At 42.8% G+C, this 21,809-nt stretch overlaps 1 protein-coding gene across 1 annotated transcript; it reads left to right on the top strand.

The window, feature by feature from the left end:
• Nucleotides 1–17,005: 17,005 nt before the first annotated feature.
• tril (TLR4 interactor with leucine-rich repeats) lies at nucleotides 17,006–21,336 on the top strand. The gene has a single exon (XM_060824623.1). The coding sequence runs from the start codon at nucleotides 17,725–17,727 to the stop codon at nucleotides 20,032–20,034; it is 2,310 nt and encodes a 769-aa protein (XP_060680606.1). The 5' UTR covers nucleotides 17,006–17,724; the 3' UTR covers nucleotides 20,035–21,336.
• Nucleotides 21,337–21,809: the final 473 nt, after the last annotated feature.

Genomic DNA, 21,809 nt, shown 5'->3' with positions numbered 1-21,809 from the left:
AACTCTCTTCCAACAATCTTTAGCTTTCTTCTTCTCTATTATACCTTAGAGGGTACTCTGAGGTAAACTAGGAACTTTCCAAGATTGACGATGATGGCATTAGACCAGTCCATGAATTTGCTCAATAAACAGCAAGAAATGATCAAACAAGGGTCACCATTATCTTGCAGAATCACTTTGAAGCACCCTATTTCAGCATCAAGTTTGTGTAGTGAGCAAATGGCTCGGGGCCTATTTATAAGATTTTTTACTAAGGCCAGTCATAGAGCATCAGAAACAGTAGTAATAACAAATGGAGCTGTATGAACTTCAGTGAATATAGGTTTGTGATAGATTGTAGAGAACCCATATATGTAAATAATGATATATAAAGATATGTGAGAAACTGCAGAATCAAATATTACAAAAACATCATCCAAATATTGGGTAAATTTAAGAGGCAAGATACATCATTCCATCACAGACCTGCTTCATGGAGCCTCTTTGCTTTGGTCATTGAGTCAATTTTGGTTCCAGCTTGCCACTTTCCCTTGGATCCCAAATGTGGTCAGGCACAGACACCTTGCCAAAAGCTTTGCTATAATCTATGTAGCCTTCACCAAATGTACCCTCCTTGTTACACTCTTCCTCTTCTGACTTTTCCTATGTTACATAGGGTCACCATTATGTTGGTTGATCAGCCTTGATGACGGTTTTGGATATGATGGTTTTACTGCTCGATGGCTTTCCTCTTTCATCCAGCCTGGGCACTAGCACTAAAACCCACTGGTCTGCATGCACCATTGGATTGAGTACTGGGCCTGTTTTGAGAGATTGGTGAGATGAATATTACAAGGAAGAATATGGCCTTATGAGGGGATTTCCTCTAGCATATGACCCCAAAACAAGTACCCCACTGTCTTGCTTGGTACCAGTTTGTTGAAAAGAACCTGGCATGGGCCTCCATTGCTTAAGGATGGGTTTGCTACCCACTACCTCCACCACCTCCCTGTAAAATGGAAGACAACTCAAAACAGGCAGATTAATGGCAGGCTGGCCAAGTTAGAAGCACGTTTGTCATTAAATATCCTAGCTGAACATGGCAACATTTGCCTAGAGTATTCCGATGTCACTCGGTGACATTCTTGACTGTCTGTATCTGAATGGGAACCAGTTTGGAGTCATTTCTATGATTTCTGAATCTCATGTAATGTGATGTCAGTGCCATATCTAATCCTGATTCTACCAAATTCCAACAGCCCACAACACACTCAATGTTAAGGTTTACTTTATTTTTTCTCCTTCAAAACAAAATTTCCTAATGGAGTTTGTAGTATCTGTGAGGCATCAACTTTTATCTGGGTGATATAGTTAAGATTAAACTAATATTTTATTTGAACAAATCCATTTAATCAATATCATGTACATCAATTATTTTATCATCATTTTATGTTAATAAAACTTGTATACATATTGACATATGAGCATCTTTCAATTCAGCAGGCCTATTGGTCTGAACTGGAGTACAGGTATTGTCTGACCATTAGTTACGCATTGGGTTTCACTCTATTTGTGAAGAGTACAAATGCTTATTATCATGAACATTCCCTTCCCCAACTTTAAACACCAACATGATGCTTTTAAACATCTGGGTTGGTGTTGTTCCAGGTTGTTAATTTTGTTGTCCTATTTTCCTTTCATTCACTCCTCTGTTTCCATCCATTAATTTTGAATAATTCTAATCAATTAGTTCACAGTGAAATATTGCTGAATCACCTACTTGGATAAATTCAGCTTGTGTTAAAGTTATCAACCAGTTTCACTGACAGAATATCAAAAGTCCTATAATAATGTCCATGATCAAGTCGAAAATCTGCAGAGATTGATCTGCTTTTAGCCAAAGTTTTGTTTGGTGCCAGCACGAAAATTAATGCTGTAATCCTGTGCAAAAGAAGGAGCTCCCACATCGCAAGCAGGTCAGCCTCTTCCACCAGTGGGTGCGACTGAAATAACTCCACAACAGCCACTATCCCCACGTTTAAGTCACTCTTTATTTACACATGCACAGTCTTTGACTTTAGTATTGCCTCACTCAGAGCCAGGTACCAGACTGTCAGTATCTCTGATCAGTATCTCTGTCAATATCAGTGCGCTCACATTTGAAACACTGGACAGGCCATCATTTCACAGTCCAATCTCTCTGAAATGCAACACACAAAGCACATTGGAATGACAAAGCTTGTGAGAAAAGTACAAGTATTTTTGGCTGGGAAGATGGTGACATTGGCAGATCAACTGGAAAATGTGTCGTGACGTGGAAAGCAGACATCAACCAAAGAGTGAGAGGTTTCACAAGCAAATTACCTCCATTCTGAAAACCAAGAACATCTTGGGACTGTTCAACATGAGCATTGGCTCCAGCAAGGAAGAGGATGAGAATGGCTACTCATCGTAAAGTCAAAGAAACTCTGTTAACATGGTTCTAGGAAACCCAAACCAATGGCATTCCCACCTCCTGCCCAATCCTGCAGGATAGGAGAGTTGTCCTGAATAAGAAGCTGGGGCAGATAGAGATCACCTGCATGGATGGATGGCTGGACTGATTCAAGATGAGGCATTGAATTGCCTTCCACTCAGTGTGTGATGAGGGCCCAGCAATTGCAACAGCAATATTAAATGCTTAGACACCCGTAATGTTGGAAAACAGCACAACAAAAGTGCCACTTCTATGGTGTCTTCCAACATGAGTGGTACTGAAATGTTGCCACTTCATGGGCTAAGGGTACCTAAGAAGGAACAGTATATTTGCACAAGTCAAGATGCTATCCACACAGATCAAAGCAAACAAATACACGAAACTGAGCTCGATCATTACTGAGCCATGGATCATGAAAATTGAGATGTGGTAACAGCAAAAGAAACGGAAAGTCCAACCAAGATAGATACCTGACCTGTGCACCCTGACTTTACTCACTGCAACAGCTTGAAACCTTCCAAGACTATGGCCAAGCTCCAACTATCAGGGAGAAATTAGGAATCAGAAAACCCATTACCAATGGTAGCAGATTTCTCAGCTCAGCTGGGGCGGCACGGTGGCTCAGTGGTTAGCACTGCTGCCTCACAGCGCCAGGGACCTGGGTTCGATTCCAGCCTCGGACAACTGTTTGTGTGGAGTTTGCACATTCTCCTCGTGTCTGCGTGAGTTTCGTCAGGGTGCTCTGGGTCCCCCCCCCCACGGTCCAAAGATGTGCCTGTTAAATGAATTGGCCATGCTAACTTGTCTATAGTGTTCAGGGATGTGTATGTTAAGTAGAGTAATAGGGTATGGGAATGGATTTGGGTGCGAATACTCTTCGGAGGATCGGTGTGGACTTGTTAGGCCGAAGGACCTGTTTCCACACTGTAGGGATTCAATGATTCTAAGGCCATTGATAAGAAACACGGCTTCTCATCAGCCCGTGAAGAAAGGATGCTAGAGACCAGGCTGATGGTGAAAAGGGCATGGAAAATGGTGAAGAAAGCTAATGAGCTGAAAAACGTGTTGCTGGAAAAGCGCAGCAGATCAGGGAGCATCAAAGGAGCAGGAGAATCGACGTTTCGGGCATGAGCCCTTCTTCAGGAATGAGGAGGGTGTGCCAAGCAGGCTAAGATAAAAGGTAGGGAGGAGGGATTTGGGGGAGGAGCATTGGGAATGCGATAGGTGGAAGGAGTTAAGATGAGGGTGATAGGCCGGAGAGGGGGTGGGGGCGGAGAGGTCGGGAAGAAGATTGTAGGTCTAGAAGGCGGTGCTGAGTCCGAGGGTTGGGACTGAGATAAGGTGCGGGAAGGGGAAATGAGAAAGCTGGAGAAATCTGCATTCATCCCTTGTGGTTGGAGGGTTTCTAGGCGGAAGATGAGGTGCTCTTCCTCCAGGCGTTGTGTTGCTATGGTCTGGCGATGGAGGAGGCCAAGGACCTGCATGTCCTTGGCGGAGTGGGAGGGGGAATTAAAGTGTTCAGCCATGGGGCGGTTGGGTTGGTTGGTGCGGGTGTCCCAGAGGTGTTCTCTGAAACGTTCCGCAAGTAGGCAGCCTGTCTCCCCAATATAGAGGAGGCCACATCAGGTGCAGCGGATGCAGTAAATGATGTGTGTGGAGGTGCAGGTGAACTTGTGATGGATATGTAATCTAGGTAGCTGTGGGAGTCGGTGGGTTTATAGTGAATGTCCGTGTTGAATCGGTCGCCTGAGATAGAAATGGAGAGGTCTAGGAAAGGAAGGGAGGAGTCTGGGACGGTCCTGGACCATCTCAGACTCCTCCCTCCCCTTCCTAGACCTAGATTACACCCCCTTCCACCCTTCCCCCTGTAAAAATGCCATCCCATATTCCCAATTCCTTTGCCTCCACCGCATCTGCTCCCAGGAGGACTAATTCCAATACCAAACAACCCAGATGGCCTCCTTCTTCAAAGACCGCAACTTCCCTCCAACGCCCCAAGAGATCCTTCCATATCCACCACAAATTCACCACACACATCATTTTGACCTGTTGCGCTTTTCCAGCAACACATTTTTCAGCTCTGATCTCCAGCATGTGCAGTCCTCACTTTCTGCAAGAAAGCTAATGAGTCAGACAGATTACTTTCACTGCATTGGGTCCAGACAGGTTGGTTGACTCCAAACATTGTACAAGATGATGAGTAAAAGACACAACCAATCCGTTAAGGCACTTGTCATTTCTCTGCAGGAGGCCTGTATGGTGACTAGCGCAGGGACAACCATGGAAGTTTATGCAACAGTGACAGAGGCTGTACAATGCAAGATAAATGTGGCAGATGAAGCTATCATAGGTGCAGTATTCTTTTCAAAGAGTATGGGGAGAAAGCAGGAATGGGATACTGAGTTGGATGATCAGCCATGATCAGGCTTGAAGAGTCAAATGACCTATACCTGCTCCTATTTTCTATTTGTCTATGTTTCAGACTTGAAACCTGAAGCCCTGAAGATTCTGGTGAATTCCTGCGTTCATGCCTGTTGTTTCCCAGTCAAAGAGCTTAGACGTACTTCGGGGTTTTGAATTGCAGCATGAAAACACCACAAACCCACTTGATTGCATTGTCAACATGATGGACTGAATCAGACAGCTCCAAAACCAGCACGCTGAATAAGGTTCCAGAGTTCCTTCGATGCTAAGTTCCAGCCTTTATCCAGGCCAATAAATGTGAGATGCATCCTTATCACGGGGCTAGAAATGCACAGAGCCTTTCAGCTGTGACCCAAGGCTGATCTTTTTTTACAAAAGCATAACAAACAGTTATCTGGAACAAATACTATCTCCGAATAAATGGAATAAAGAGCTTTCTACTCTTTTCAAACACTTAAAGCACTGCATTAAGGAGATGATTAATCTACTGCAGCAAACGCTCAAAATGATCATTCAAATCTCCCACATATATATGCATTTTGGGTTACATAGATAGACATTCACGTGGCATATAGCTGCTGAATCTTAACATTTAATACAGTTCCCCTGGGATTTGACTCATTGAGAGTTTAGTTTAGTTGTCTGTTTTGGTCAATATATTGTTCAAAAGCTCTATCCACTTATCGGTTATTATTCCTGCTTCCTTGGAAGGTATGGGACTGATGATGTATGGGAAAATAGGATTGTGGTTACTGATATCGCAGTTGGATGAGGCAATCCCGGACAACCTAGCCATAAATGGGATGGATTGGTTGCCATTTTCTCCTCCTCTCTTCAGCCGCTCTCCATATCCCTGGTGACCAAGGACTGTGCCGTCATGATGGTAATAGTGTGCAGGATGTAGCAGACCAAAACAAACTGTGACCCATGCTCAATACAGTACTCCAAGACTCCTCCAGAATTTGCCTCTGGCAGCAGCAGAGCACCGTTTGCAATGAATTGTCTCCTGGACCTTGGGGAAGATCGCTATTCTAGCAAGTACCTGTTTCTCGCCTAAGAGACAGAATGAAATGTACACCCTTCACTTTGAATGCAACAACATTTTCTTTACTTAACTGCATGGTGAACTGCAAGATACTAGGCACACTCCCTGCTCAACACTGGTTGGAGTCTAATGGGCAGAAACTCACGGCCATGGTCAATTTCTTAGGCACTGTCACTCTGCTAAGGCTGAAGGTCTGACTGTAATATGTATCTAAAATGTTTTTCACTGAAATTGATGTAGATGAATTATTCTCTGGAGACCTTGAGTAACTCTGACCTGCATTAAATTGAAATCAATACTGCAAACTGACTGATGTTACAGTCTGCCTACCCTACATATTTCTGACATATGCCCGATGTCCACATTAATGAATTATCCAAAATGCTATCCAGCTTGGCTAATACTGGAAGGTAGCATATATAGCTGAAACCAAATTTTGTGACAGTAGCCTTCCCTATAATTTTGTTGTGTAATTACCCTGTCATGGATGTTTTCTGAATTTTGTATCTACCTGTCTGAATTACACACTATTTCACTTCTTATGATACTTCTTATCCCTCTTTCTGTTATAAGGCTGACCTAGTTTTGTGCCTGAAATAGCTCTAGTCGTTACACACCAAATGAACTTCAAAGGCTTTCATCAGATTACCAGATCAAGCGACAACTTGTATTTAGAATGTTTTTTTTAATGCCAAGGTGGTTCACATGTGTGTAAAGAAAACACAACCAGACACAAGTGGTAATACAGGTGAGCAAAATATTGGTCAGATATAGCTTTTAGGGCACAGCTTTAAGGAAGATTGAGTTAGAGAGTCTGGGGTCGGGTCAGGGGCAAGGGGAGTGGTAGAGGTGGGGGGAAGGAATGTGGAGGCCAGTACTGAAAGCCTGAAACTTTTTAAAAATTCATTCATCACTGGCTAGGCCAGCATTTATTGCCCATCTCTAATTTCCCAGAGGGCAGTTAAAAGCCAACCACATTGCTGTGGGTCTGGAGTCACATGTAAGTGAGGATGGCAGTTTCCTTCCCTAAAGGACATTAGAGAACCAGATGGTTTTTTTTTTCCCGACAATAGTTTCATGGTCATTATTAGACTCCTAATTCTAGATCTTTATTAAATTCCAACTTCAACATCGGCCATGATTAGATTCAAACGTGGGTTCCTCGAACATTGCCTAGGTCTCTGGATTAATAGTCTAGCAATAATATCGCTAGGCCATCACACCCCGCTTTGAAAATCAAGACCATGCAAGAAATCAAAATTGGAAAACAAGCAGAGATCTCAAAAGCTGTTTGCAGACATAGGGAGAAGAAAAGCCAAAAATATGAATTTTAAAATTGAGCTGCTACTGGACTGGAAGCCAATGTAAGTCAGCAAGCACAGTGGTCTTAGGTCAATTGGACTTGATGAGAGTTAGGACGGAAACATCAGAGTCCTAGACAAGCTCAATATTCAACAAGGTGCAAGATTGGCCAGAAGAGCATTGGAAGGGTCACGTTCAGAGTTATCAAAGGTATGGATGAGTGTTTCATCAACAAGTGAGTTGCAGCTATATGGCAATACTACACAAATTGAAGTATACTCTTTAAATAGTGGAGAAGATATGAGATCAGTCTTGGGTTCAACTTCAATGTTAAGGCCACGAATGGTTTAGTTCAACCTCAGAAATTGGCTGTGGAAAGGAATCAATGGAGTTAATGTCAAAAGACTTTGTACAGTAGACTGAAAACAATGATTTCAGTCTTCTCAATAGTTAGTTGGAGCAAATGTCTTCTCATCTGACTCTGGATCTCAGGAAAACAAAGTGATAGATCATAGGCAATGGAGGGCAATGTTCTGTGCAGACTGCATGGCAACGCAGAATGTACTGAATAGACAACAACCAACATTTCTTTTAAATGTGGGGCCAAGGAGCATAGAGTCACAGAGTCATAGAGATGTACAGCTTGGAAACAGACCCTTCGGTCCAACCAGTCCATGCCGACCAAATATCCTAGCCCAATCAGTCCTATCTCCAGCACCAGCCCATATCCCTCCAAACCCTTCCTATTCATATACCCATCCAAGTGCCTTTTAAATGTTGCAATTGTACCAGCCTCCACCACTTCCTCTGGCAGCTCATTTCATGCAATCTTAAAAGGTATGTTCACAACCAAGAAAAATACCACAAAGAAATTTGGTTGAGGGGTCAAATGAAGTGACAGTGACACTGAATTGGGTGACATCAGCATCAATGTGGAATTTAGAGTTACAGGTGAAAATGAACACCAATTACAAAGACTTTTGAATTGCAAGATATATATTACTGGAAACTCATTTTTTTCTTCCTTTGACTTGTCTATATCCCTTTCTGATTAGAATGTATGTTTTAGCCACCATTTGATATGTTGATAATTACCAGTTTTGAACCTTTGTGTCTCAGTTGTTTCATATTGAAAATGGCTATAAGTGCACCATTTACATTCCTGAATGTATTATGTTCCTTGTTTACCGGTAGCACAGTTCCTAATGGACTTGTTACTTACTAAACTTTATTTTACATCACAATTCAAGCTATCGCGGTCATTATGAGATAGAACCAGGTCTTACATTAAACACGCATTATCCAGATAAAAGTTGACAACTATTCAGAAATATATTTCGGTTAATCTTATGGATACAATTAACTCTTGAGAGAATTAATTCCATTGGAGTTTTACTTTGCATCCCTGGGAGAGTACTGAGACTACAGAAACTCTGATAGCTCATTCTACACGGTACCCCCAGGTCAGATAGTTGAGAACTGACTGAAGTTCATAGTCACTAGTAACTATAAAATGCTGTTCCCTCTATGGTGTGAGTACAAAGGCAATTGAGGGGGAGGGCGATTAGACGATCTGTTCCTTAGAAGTATTAGGCTTGTTCTAGTCAATCTTTTCAAGGTTTTGAACACCAACTCTTTTAACAAGTCGTCATCTTCTATTGATCTTTCAACAAATTGTTGCATAAAATGTACCCTTTCCTTACGGATTAGTGAACTCTTGATATTTCTATTAAATGTTTTGATCACTTTACATTGAAGCAAACTAACATCCAGCCCATGCTCTATGTGAGGCCAGAGACACTTTGCCTCAGCAGAAAAACATCCGATCTTGAAAGCAGACGGGTAATATCCCTGGCTTGAGGATGCTGATATTGTAAATCTCCCCTTAACAAGGGGCAAACGTTTCTAGGGCTGTTCTGTTGATAATACCACCACTCTCTTGGAGTGGCGTGATCCTTTCTGTGCAAGGAGACTAGCTGTAAGTTTCCATTTCATTCTACAATGAATACATAGTTTTCTATCCTGGAAAAGAAATCCACATAATTTCAGATTAGTTCTGTGCTGACCTTTCAATAACCTTCTTCTCTCACCTGTTTCCAGTTAAAGCATTGCAGCTGCTGGTTGGCTATTTTCAACATCTAGTCTTTATCTCTGCTCCATCACATTGTGCTGTCTAATGAATAGCTGTAATGCAGAGCATTACTATCCCACAAGCAGTATTACCATTTTATCAATAACCACACTGTTCCCTATTCTGCACTTGGGAATATTTCAGTCTTAAAAACAGCTTTACTTTTTAGTACATAATTTCCACCATTGTCTGAAATTCTTTGTATTTGGAGTTTCTTCCACCACAGTTTTCACCATTAAAATGTTAGTTCCTAGATTTCCTTTTTGACTTAACTGTATGCATTCTGAATTCATTGCAGTTTCTAGTTGTGATCTATACAATCTTTGATTTCTGTTCTTTCAATGTTGTGCTTAGCATCATGATTCTGCTGTTGAAAGGCACATCCTAGTATTTGATATGTTTATAATCACCAGTTTCCATGTTGTGTCCTCATCCCCAGATGAATACCTCTTCACTTCAAATGTTTTTTTTCTTCAACTTAGTCACCTTGGTCAAGTTTAATTTTCATTTTCGTAAGTTGATTTCATTTTGGGCTATTCCTTGGAGGCCAGCAGCGTGGGAAGATATCTTATTGAAGTCTTATAATGGAAGGTCTGGATGGAGTAAATAGAGAGAAAATGTTCCCACTCATGAAAAGGATCAAGACTGAGAGGCTACTGATGTAAAGTCATTAGTAAAAGAAGTAACAGCAACATGAGGAGTATCTATCTCACAGACCGAGCAGTTAGATTCTGGAAAGCACTTGAGAGGGCCAGTGCTGACACGATGGGCTGAGTGATCTCATACTGAGCTGTAAGAATTTTGGGACATGTGTGAATTGTTGCTTTGATGTTATCTGTTACCACTCTCTGCAATAGTAGCCATTTAAGTTCTTTATGGCCCTGCTCATTTTAAAATGCCTTCTGTGCATTTGTTTCTATGAGGTAATTGTTGAAAGCAAACTAGTTATTTGGCTTGCTTTGCCTTTCAAAGTCCATACTGTTAAAAATGAAATTCTGTGCATTGATAAGCTTCTGACAACTTAAGTTCAAATTCTGTAGCTGTAGATATTTTCTATGCAACCTGTACAGAGATGTTAGGAGCCTGCGGAGCTGGGAGGAGTTGAACCAGGGCATCCTGGATCGGGGGTACAGACAGCACCACTGCCCCACAAAAACTCTGTTGCTTTAAAATTGTTCTTTTATGAGTTGTTACACTATGATGGCAGAAAACAACTCTTATAAAGGTTGTGGAGAGACAGGGATGAAATGTAATGCCCTTTTCCCCTAAAGTAGACACAAGGATAATTATGTAAGTTGGACCTATACCTGTTGCTTCTGATACTGCTAGCCACAAACTTTGGGCAGCTGGCAAGTTAACACAATCCCAGGACATAGCCAGTGCTAACCACACTGCTGAGTAGCTACATAGAGGCCAGGATTCCAAAAAGACAAATACCAGTTAAAGGTAGCCTGTACTACTTAAAGGCAATCTTTTCTTAAATGGATGGTGTGGGGAATCTCCAGGAAGTCAACCTCTACCGGGAAACAATAGGGAGTGGTACAATATCAGACAAGGCAGGCTCCGTGGTTTTGAGATGCAAGTACAGAAGTTCAGAACATGAGAGACATGCTCTATCCACATTGAAACAGAGACTTTTCAGCCACACAGTCCATTTGTTGCGGATGTCAATGTCAGAGTGAAGCTCCACGGTTCAATGTTCTGATGTGAGTGATCAAGGCCAGTGAATGCACCTTCAGCTGTACAGCTAGCCTCAGCAACTGCTCATTGCACCAAACCTCCTTCATTTAGCTGCTAACAATGTCTATCAATCAGGCTCTTACCTCACATTCATGACTTCAATCTCTTCACAGAACACTGCTAAGCTTCACGTCCATATCTCACAGCCTGCAGCTATTCAACCATGACAGGCACAATGGACAAAAGATTGCATGACTCTCACTAACATGTTTCCCTGTCTCTTGCAGAATGAGGCAACGCATAATTCAAGGTAGAAGGTACTGCACATTAGGGGTTAGATGTGTCTCCATGTCTATATACCAATGGATGAGATCATGCTCTCCTTTGTTGGAGTGGCCATCACTGAGATCATGACTAGAGATAAAGCAAAAACCATAGGAGATGATGGAGCCACCTCTTAAGGTAAATTCTCCTCACATTTTCCTTCCACCTCCCCCCCCATCTCCAATTTCTTCCAATTTACAATATGTATTTGAAGCATAGACCTCTTTCACTACTGTCTGCCTCAGAACCCTTTACACTTGCACCATTCTCCTTTCAGATACCCAAGAAGTGCTATCTCACGAAAGTGTAACAATAAATAAATAGCAATGATGAAAGCTGGCAATCCCATAAAACCATGAGCTCACTCCACCTGCTGCAGTCTGGTCAGAGAATGAAGCATGGCTAGTTCTCTTTGAGTAAAGGGGGTCAGTAATCTCCTGTATGTCCTTCTCTTAAGCAGACCCTAGGTAAGGAAGGACTACCGTCCATTCTGGAGTTGTGGGTCCTGAGGTGAACAAATAGCCTACAAATGGATCCACAACCTCTTCCACAGTAGTGGTACTTACTGAGGTGGGGAGGATAGGATGCTCAGGATTTTCACATTCTCATTCCACTGTTCCTGCTGAATAGCACCTTGGTCTGTTGAAGATGCGAAATGGTTGGCAGATATTTCTTTTCCATTTGGGTAGTGTTGAGCTAAAGAAATCCATGAGTCAATGGAGATGTTATGGTTTTCAGGGGTGCTATGAGGACAAGTATTTTTTTCTCCCTTCCTGCTAACGGCCTTCCATGACTAAATAGAGTGCTCATTTCGGTGATCTTGCTTCAGGCATGTGGACCATGTAGCTGCCCCAGTGCAGCTGATTGGCAGTAGCTAATGCCCTGATGTTGTCCTGAGAGATAACACTGATTTTGAAGAATCTATTGTGCTAGTGAATTTGCGGGTTTTTTGCAGAGTCATTGCTGGTGTAATTTGTCCAAGTGTTTGCTGTATGTTGTCAATGTCTTCGATACATATAGGGGGCTAGGTATCACTGCTACCCTGTAGGCCAGGACCCCGGTCACAAATTTGAGGCTTTGCTCATAAAGCACTCTATTCCTCAGATGGCCAAATGCTGGCACACTGGGGGCCAAATGGAGTTTCATCATTGATGTCTGCCACTGCTCAATGGCTCATTGTAGGTCTTGATAGTTGGGTGTCAGTGTTGTGGAGCAGGCTGGGAGAGGACCATTGTCTTCTAAACCTTTAGCATAAGGTCTATTCTCTCATATGCCTTTGTGGATGCATTGATGATAATTTGTCCTCTGAGTATGTGCTTGGACAGGCATTATCTGCATACTACAGATGGAGTGGTCTTGTTTCTGGACCTAAGATGACTCAGGTTGAACAGTTTGCTATTTGTCCTGTCGACTAGCTCCACAGCAGCAGGAAATTTCATAGATGTAGGCGAAGTATTCCAGTGATTAGGATGGAGACAACCAATGCCTGACAATATTTTGCGTACCTCTTGGGTTCATGGTGCATCTATTGGTGAGGATCCAAGCTTGCATGGTTTTGCAGGCAGAGGACAGTGATGACTTTCTGCAAAGAACCAAATTTAAAGAGGGTCCTCCATAATCCCTCCTGATTGAGAGTCAGAGGGATTTGTGAGATTGAAGAAGACCATGTTTTGAGACAGCAGCTGCTCTCTTCACTTTTCTGGAATTTATTTCACTATAAAGATCATGTCCATTGTGCATTTTGAGGGACAGGATGAACATGTATTGGGAAAGGCAAGAACTGATTAGGGATAGTCACATGGCTTTGTGCATGGGAAATCATGTCTCACAAACTTGACTGAGTTTTTTGAAGAAGTAACAAAGAGAATTGATGAGGGCAAAGCAGTGGACGTGATCTATATGGACTTCAGTAAGGTATTCAACAAGGTTCCCCATGGGAGACTGATTAGTAAGGTTAGATCTCATGGAATACAGGGAGAACTAGCCATTTGGATAAAGAGCTCAAAGGTAGTAGAAGAGGGTGGTGGGGGAGGGTTGTTTTTCAGACTGCTGCAAGGATCAGTGCTGGGTCCACTAGTTTTCGTCATTTATATAAATGATTTGGATGCGAGCATAAGAGGTACAGTTAGTAAGTTTGCAAATTACACCAAAATTGGAGGTGTAGTGGACAGCGAAGAAGGTTACCTCAGATTGCAATGGGATCTTGATCAGATGGGCCAATGGGCTGAGAATTGGCAGACACAGTTTAATTTAGATGCATGTGAGGTGCTACACTTTGGGAAAGCAAATCTTAGCAGGACTTATACTTAATGGTAAGGTCCTGGGGAGTATTGCTAAACAAAGAGACGTTGGAGTGCAGGTTCATAGCTCCTTGAAAGTCACAGGAAAATAGAATAGTGAAGAAGGTATTTGGTATGCTTTCTTTTATTGGTCAGAGTATTGAGTACAGGAGTTGGGAGGTCATGTTGCAGCTGTACAGGACATTGGTTAGGCCACTGTTGGAATATTGTGTGCAAATCTGCTCTCCTTCCTATCACATGTTGTGAAACTTGACAGGGTTCAGAAAAGATTTATAAGGATGTTGCCAAGGTTAGAGGATTTGAGTTATAGGGAGAGGTTGAATAGGCTGGAGGTGTTTTTTCCCTGGAGTGCCGGAGGCTGAGGGGTGACCTTATAGAGGTTTATAAAATCATGAAGGGCATGGATAAGATAAATAGATCCTCCTGGGGTCGGGGAGTCCAGAACTGGGCAGAGGTTTAGGGTGAGAGTGGAAAGATATAAAAGAGACCTAAGGGGCAACATTTTCATGCAAAAGCTGGTACATGTATGGAATGAGCTGCTAGAAAAAGTGTCAGAGAGTCATAGAGATGTATGGCATGGAAGCAGACCCTTCAGTCCAACCAGTCCATGCCGACCAGATATCCCAACCCAATCAGTCCCATCTGCCAGGACCAGCCCATATCCCTCCAAACCCTTCCTATTCATATACCCATCCAAATGCCTTTTAAAGGTTGCAATTGTACCAGCCTCCACCACTTCCTCTGGAACTTATTCCATACACGTACTACCCTGTGTGTGAAAAAGTTGGCCCTTAGGTCTCTTTTATATCTTTCCCCTCTCACTCTATGAGAGGGTAAACCTATGCCCTCTAGTTCTGGACTCCCTGACCCCAGGGAAAAGACTTTGCCTATTTACCTTATCCAAGCCCCTCATAATTTTGTAAACCTCTATAAGGTCACCCCTCAGCCTTCGGCACTCCAGGGAAAACAGCCCAAGCCTGTTCAGCCTCTCCCTATAGCTCAAATCCTCCAACCCTGACAACACCCTTGTAAATCTTTTCTGAACCCTTTCAGGTTTCACAACATCTTTCCGATAGGAAGATCAGGATTTGTTATGTAGAGTCATAGAGATGTACAGCACGGAAACAGACCCTTCAGTCCAACTCGTCCATACCGACCAGATATCCCAACCCAATCGAGTCCCACCTGCCAGCACCTGGCCCATATCCCTCCAAACCCGTCCTTTTCATATACCCATCCAAATGCCTTTTAAATGTTGCAATTGTACTAACCTCCACCACTGTTTTTGGGGGTATATGAACAGGAAAGGTTTGGAGAGATATGGACCAAGTGCTGGCAGGTGGGACTAGATTGGGTTGGGATATCTGGTTGATATGGATGAGTTGGACCGTACGGTCTGTTTTAATGCTGCACAGCTCTATGACTCTATAATGTTGGATGGCAAACTACCTGCAGCCAAGCCAGATATATAACAATTGATAGTTGCAGTCACTCTTACAGCCACGAGACATGTCCTTCCCACGCTACTCTGAGGTAGCTGTTGCACCTGCTGCAGGTAGCAGATTTCAATTAGACAGTCCTTAATGAAGAGCCTGTATTTTAGACATTGTTCCTCTCTGGGTTTCAAGTAATTGTACCCTAAGCACTCTGGCAGCTGTACCATCCTGTTAGGAATCTCTCTCCCCCCTCCTTTGCCTCTTTATTCAAATGACATTCTGTGCTGGGGTGGGGCGGGGGCTCTCTGTTCACCGTTACAGTCATGTTGTATTTTAATGGCTACTAGTGTATCCATGACTGAGAGCTAGTTTGTGCTGCAACATCTGCCACACCACCTGCAATAGAGATTAGCAGCTTTAAATAATTATTGAAACACCAGCAACTATACAATTGCAGCAGCAGCCACAGTTACAATCAGCAACCAAGCTGAAAGTCAGGGATGCCTTTAAATAGCGTTGGTGGCTGGTGCTTTCTGCCACTGAATGTATAATCAGTTGGATTTGACTGGATAATAGGTATCCTAAAATGGGAACTGCGGATCCAAATTGTACAGCAACAACTTTCAGCTGGAACCTTTCATCAGAGAGTTTGTCCACGTCAAACGAATTCAAGTTTAACCATTGATGGCAGCTACATTGAAGACTCAAGTAATTTTTGTTTTAATCTTTGTGAACTTTGCCTTTAAAAAATAAATGCTGTCTGGGATTCTTGCTCGACAGCTCAGTTCCAGCATCGTTTCAATATTCTGTTTGCAGCTATTAACCCCCAGTAAATAGGCAAGTTCTTACAAATTCAGACTCTATAAACTCTTTGTCCTTAATGGGCGCTAGAGGCAATGCAAATCTGTTGGCCACTAACTGTCTTCAGTTTCTCCTTGTGATCTTGGCAAGGGTGCAAAGTCATTGAGTTCTTACATTGAGTATACCTAATTGACTCTATACAAAACACTGACATCACAAAATTCATACACCTTTAAATCACACATTAGAAGTACCCCTAAGATAGTTTAAATTTCAAATTAATCTAAGCAAGTTGTTGATACACTAGGTGGAAAAATATTACATTCTGAACATACACAAGGAGGCATGTTTCTGAAATTCCAATGTGCAAACTGTAATCAATAAAATTGTGTCAAAATAAATGTGCTCTACTTGATAAACAGCCCGTATTAAAGGTCAGATTGGATTCTACCATTTACATTTGGGGTTTATTAAATGATAACGTACGTTCAGATTTGGAATATCCCAAATATCTCAGTCCAAATGAAATCAGTGCCTATGCCAAACTGTTCACAATAGGACAGCATTGCATCACTGAATGAAATATGATTAACTGCTACTTGCCAAGATTCACCAAACAAACAATGAAATCAGGCACAGACGCAAACGAATTCACTAACTCATTTTAATAATCGGAAACTATTAAATGTATTGAGTTTTTTTTAAATTGCAGCCTAAATGATGAAATCAGTCACATATGAATAAAGAAATCAGTGACATTTGGCTGGAAATTTCCAAGGGAATTGTCAAAACCCGGTAGGTCCAGAAATTCCTCATTTCAGGATAGCAGTTTGGTCTGCTACTTGGCCAAACAATGTCTGGAAGGTTCTCTTGAGTCCTTTTCTTAACTTGCAGTTTAACGATTTAACCATCAGTCTTTTCTTTTCAATTTCGGCCAGCGCTTTGCAATATGCAATCTGACATTAACATCTAAGAGCACCGAAATTTTCATCGCAAACTGTACTCATCCGCGCGTTGCAAATGTACCACGTTCTCCCAATCACCCCTGTTTATATTTCCACGTCTTTAGCTGGAGAATTACATCTGCTTCTCAAGCGCCAACAACAATGTTATGGAAGGGAGGCTGCAACTGTCAAACAAAATCAAGGGAATAAACTCTCAGGTTTCGGAATCAGACTCAGGGATGGAGTTCCATTCAAACCCCTAACAATAGAGCAGATGGAACAATGGCTTTCACCGCTAATCTAGGCTTCCGGAGAATAACATTCACTGGTTTGTTCTGAGAGAAAGACGGGCTGTGCGTTTGCTGTCTCCCTGAAGCCACTGGCAGTGAAAGTGTCCTGGACAATGTCTCTGGATATTATACCCCTCCCACTGCCTCCTCGGCCTTTGCATCAACCCATCTGCATTTTGGCCGGAATCTCCTGAGGGAAATGCAGGAAAGTACAAATTTCCGGCTGTATTCTTGGCGTAGTTTGTGCATTTTCGAAATCTGCCACTGTCCAAAGTTTGCGTCTTGGGTAGGATTGCGAGACTCGACGGTTCAGGGGCTCTGCTTTGTATGCAATGCTGAAGAGATTTCACTCCACCACCAGGGAAGGGGGGGGGGGGGGAAGGGGGTGGATTTAATTGTATTTCCAAATGCAGTCTGCAAAAGAAGTTAACTAACTAAGTGCGTGCATGTAGTAACGGATAGATGGACGCTGTCTCGTCATCGCTCGGCCTCTCGTCTCAATCAAAACGTTTAAAAACTGTCCCCTTGCAAAGGAAGATGGAATGCAAAGGATAGTAAAAAAAAACAGAGCCAAGGCAGCTGACCATTGGGGATGGAAAGTTTGTGGATGGTCTGGCTGCTATTTCTTTGTTTGATCTGCTCTGCCGAATCGTTCTGCCCTTCGCAATGTGAGTGCCAGCTGCAGAAGCTGCTGTGCACGAACCGAGGTCTCCGCACGGTCCCGGAAACCCAGCACAATGCTGCGGACGTCCTGACTTACAGCTTAGGGGGCAACTTTATCGGCAACATCTCTGACTCGGACTTCCCGCGGTTCACCGGGCTGCTCCGGCTGGACTTACAGTACAACAGGATCGAGCACATTCACCCCAAAACCTTCGAGAAACTTGCCCGGCTGGAGGAGCTGTACTTGGGCAATAACATCATCTCGGCTATCCCCGCCAGTGCTTTCCATTATCTCCGCAGCCTGAGGCTTTTAAACATGAATAATAACAGTCTGAAGAAGCTGCATCCTGCTATCTTTTCACATCTTCATAATTTAATGAGGTTAAGACTTGACGGCAATTCTCTGGAGGTTCTGCAAGATGCAGTTTTCAAACATCTGGGAAAGCTCCTTTACCTGCAGTTGGAGTCCAATCAGATCCACACCATCAGTGCAAATACTTTCATAAACTTGAGGAAGTTGATCTATTTAAACCTAGCCAAGAACAACCAGACTTCCTTACACAGCAGGGCCCTGTTCGCCCACCTCAGGTCACTGACCACTTTAATCCTGGCCGAGAATAAGATCCAATATATCGGCAACCGAGTGTTCCAAATGCAGCAGAAACTGGCCAGGCTCAGTCTCAGCCAGAACAAAATCTTCCAGCTCGCCAGCAGAGCCTTCGAAGGCCTGAGCGGGTTAAAGGAGCTGCTCATCAATGGTAACCTACTGAGGGAAGTCCCAGACAAACTGCTGGACCCTTTGCAAAAGCTGGAAGAGTTGGATCTCAGCCAGAACCAGATCAGCAGCGTACACCCGCAGGCCTTTAAAGAGCTGGCGGCTCTGAAGGTGTTAAAACTGACCAGCAATCGCCTGACATACCTGCCCGGGGATGTGTTTGTGTTTAGCAACTCCCTTTACAGCCTCGACCTGGGGGATAATAACTGGACGTGCAACTGCCACCTCAAAGGCCTGAAGCAGTGGATGAGCTTGGTGCACGGCCAAGGAAGGTTGCTCACCATCTTCGTTCAGTGCAATGACCCCCCTGCGTTGAATGGGAGGTACCTCGATTACCTGACTGATGCGGAGATGCAGGCCGCGGGCAGAGCTGACCTGTGTCACTCTCAGAAGGCCCAGCCTTTGGCGAACCGTTCTCAAGGCGCTCCAGATGGCATCGTACTGTCTGCGGCGCACGTCGATGTGCAGTCAGACCAGGAGCGTTTCCTGCAGCCAGGCAAAACACAGACTGAAAGCACCATGCACCAACAAGAAATTGTCAGCCGGCAGAAAGCACCTTCTTTGCCTACGATGGTGCCCCACCTATTGCCTAAAAGTAAGCACATCCTTCTCCTGCCGAAACCAACCAAAACAGTTACAACCAGCCCGAGCCTGGGAAATGTTGCAGAAGCTCCACAATCCCAGACTGTGACACGGGAGACCTTAGAAGTCTTCACTCCTTACACTACAGTCCTGGTTTCATCCAAGTCAGAGCGTTATTATTTGCTGAAATCTAAGGACAAGTTAGTGCAGAAACCACTGATAACAGATCCATGTGAGTTTAATAAGCTCTACATTACCAACCTAACAGTGGATGGGGTTACCTCATCCACCGCCACGATCAGATGGAAGGTAGCACATCCCGGTTTCAGAAATGCTATACATTTTCGGGTGCTCTTTGACAGGTTTGGCCAATCAGTGACATTTCATCGCTTCATCTATGTCAAGGATAGACTGGAATGGGTCACTCTGAGAGAGCTGCAGGCAGACACTCCTTACATTGTGTGCCTGGAAAGTGTCATCTCTGACCACGTCTGCCAAGTGGCCTCCCGCGATCACTGCCTGGGGGTCCTAACCTTGCCCCTGAAGAAAGGTGCCCTGGACGTGCAGCACTTTATTTTGATCTTGTCAGCTGCCAATGCTTTCCTGGTATTCCTAGGCCTCACAATCTGGATGTCCAGAGTGCTGAGGAAACTGCGAAGGAAGCGGGCCCCAGTCAACGTGAGGCGGATGTACTCCACACGCCGCCCGCTGCGCTCCATGGGCTCAGGGGTTTCAGCAGGCGACTGTGGAGGTTTCCAGTCTAACAGATCGCGATCAGTCATGTATCAACTGAATGAGGCTGATCTGATGGATTTCCAGTCAGATCGGCTCATGGACATCAATTTAAGGAGCGAAGACCTTGGACAACGGTATGCTGATTAATGCTGGTAGTCACGTTTGCATGTGGATGTTATAACAGAAAGGAAATGATCTAGTGCGCTGTTACTGGGTTAATGTGATTACTCTGATTGACCAGGAGTTTCTTGTTGTGCCTTGTGTTTATAGTCAAATAGCAATAAAGTAGCATTTTGATTTGAGAAAGTGTCAACATTGATAAAATGCCGTTCAGATACCCCAAAGCACTTCACAGCCAATGAAAGATATCAGAGCCAATTTATGCACAAACACGGAATAAGTAGCCAGAATATCGGTTTTATTATGATTCTGATTTTGGGACAAGTGTTGGCCAGGACACAGGAGAACTCCTTCTTCATGGTGTCATGAGATCTTTTCCATCCACGTAAGAGGGCAAACATGGTCTCAGCTTATGTTCTCATCTGAGAAGTAACATCTCAGACAATATATGGATCTCTCATTGCTGCACTGAAGCATCAGCCAAAGTGTATAGGCCCAAGTCTCTGGAATGGGCCTGAAAGACACGAACATTCATTATCTGAGGAAAAAGTGCTGCCCCTATCGAGTCTGACATTTTTGGAGCAGTATTACCACACTTCGAATTGCTTTGTGTCAAAACTAGTACATTAAACTAAAACTGTGTGCCTAACTCCTTTTTTATTGCATTTTGCCAAAGATTACTTTTATGATGTACTGAACCTCACCAGTCCAGAATACCTGAGGCCAATCAGTTCTGGATATTGGAATTTTCTGGATTATGGAATGACATGAGAATGTCTCAATACAAGTATGTGAACCAGAACAAAACTCTAGATATAAATAGTGGCTTGAAAAATAAAACATCAATAACCATTAAATAAAAAGATAAAAGTTATTTTACTTATCCAGATATTACACACAGTCCATGCTTCCACTTCCACAATATGGTACTAAATGATGCAATGACCTTGAGAGAATATTTTGGTCTGCTCAAGAAATTTCCACACAACTGGTGATTTAAAATAATAGATTCTTGGAGTGGAGAGTATACAATGGAATATTAATGGTACTTTAAAGCAACTTACAAAAATTGACCATTTTAGAGGAATATTTCTGCTGTGTACAATAAATGGTGGCCATTTTTATAAAGCATATTTTCACACTTTTTTTCAAGATTGGCTATATACAAAGTAGTAAAATAATTTGATGTTACAAAGTGCACCATCTCTTCAATGTTGATCCAACTTCAAAACCTTACCTGAAATGTTCCTGAATAATTTGGGCTTTTATCCCAAGGAAATTTAATGTGCATTATGTCAACACATAAATTTGCAATTCTGATGTACTTTAAACAAATATATTGCAAATTCCACAGAATGTTTATATATCAATTTAACTATGTATCCGTCCACATAACTGTTTTCCAAACATCTGTCATATTTCAAGTTATGACAAAAAATGTTCTGTATTGTTTTTCTTTGATGTGGAATGAAGCATTTACAAGCATCTCTGTAAATTTCTTTTACAAAGTAGCAACTTAACTGTTCGGCTTCAGATTCTGTCTAGTTACACAAAATAGATTTTATTCTCTCACGGATACAGAGTAACTTCAATAGTTTCATTTTAGCAATAGAAAGAATCCTACAGCGCTGAAGTTTCCCACTTGGTACATTATGTCAGTGCTCTTCGAAAGAGCGATACAATTAGCTGGAAGTTACATTGATTTTACTTTCAACATTTTTTTTCTGTATTCCAGATAATAACAATTTGTGTGGAAAAACTTCTCCCTAATTCTTCTGCAACTCACCTTGAAACTGTGTCCA

This window comes from Hemiscyllium ocellatum, chromosome 5 (assembly GCF_020745735.1).
Source record: "Hemiscyllium ocellatum isolate sHemOce1 chromosome 5, sHemOce1.pat.X.cur, whole genome shotgun sequence".
Classification (NCBI taxonomy): Eukaryota; Metazoa; Chordata; class Chondrichthyes; order Orectolobiformes; family Hemiscylliidae; genus Hemiscyllium; species Hemiscyllium ocellatum.
The sequence above is the reverse complement of the archived record's forward strand: the minus strand, read 5'-3'. Positions and strand labels throughout refer to the sequence as shown.

Bases quoted from the DNA above. Each gene is read 5' to 3' on its own strand.
- tril (XM_060824623.1), top strand. From the start codon at position 17,725: ATGGAAAGTTTGTGGATGGTCTGGCTGCTATTTCTTTGTTTGATCTGC.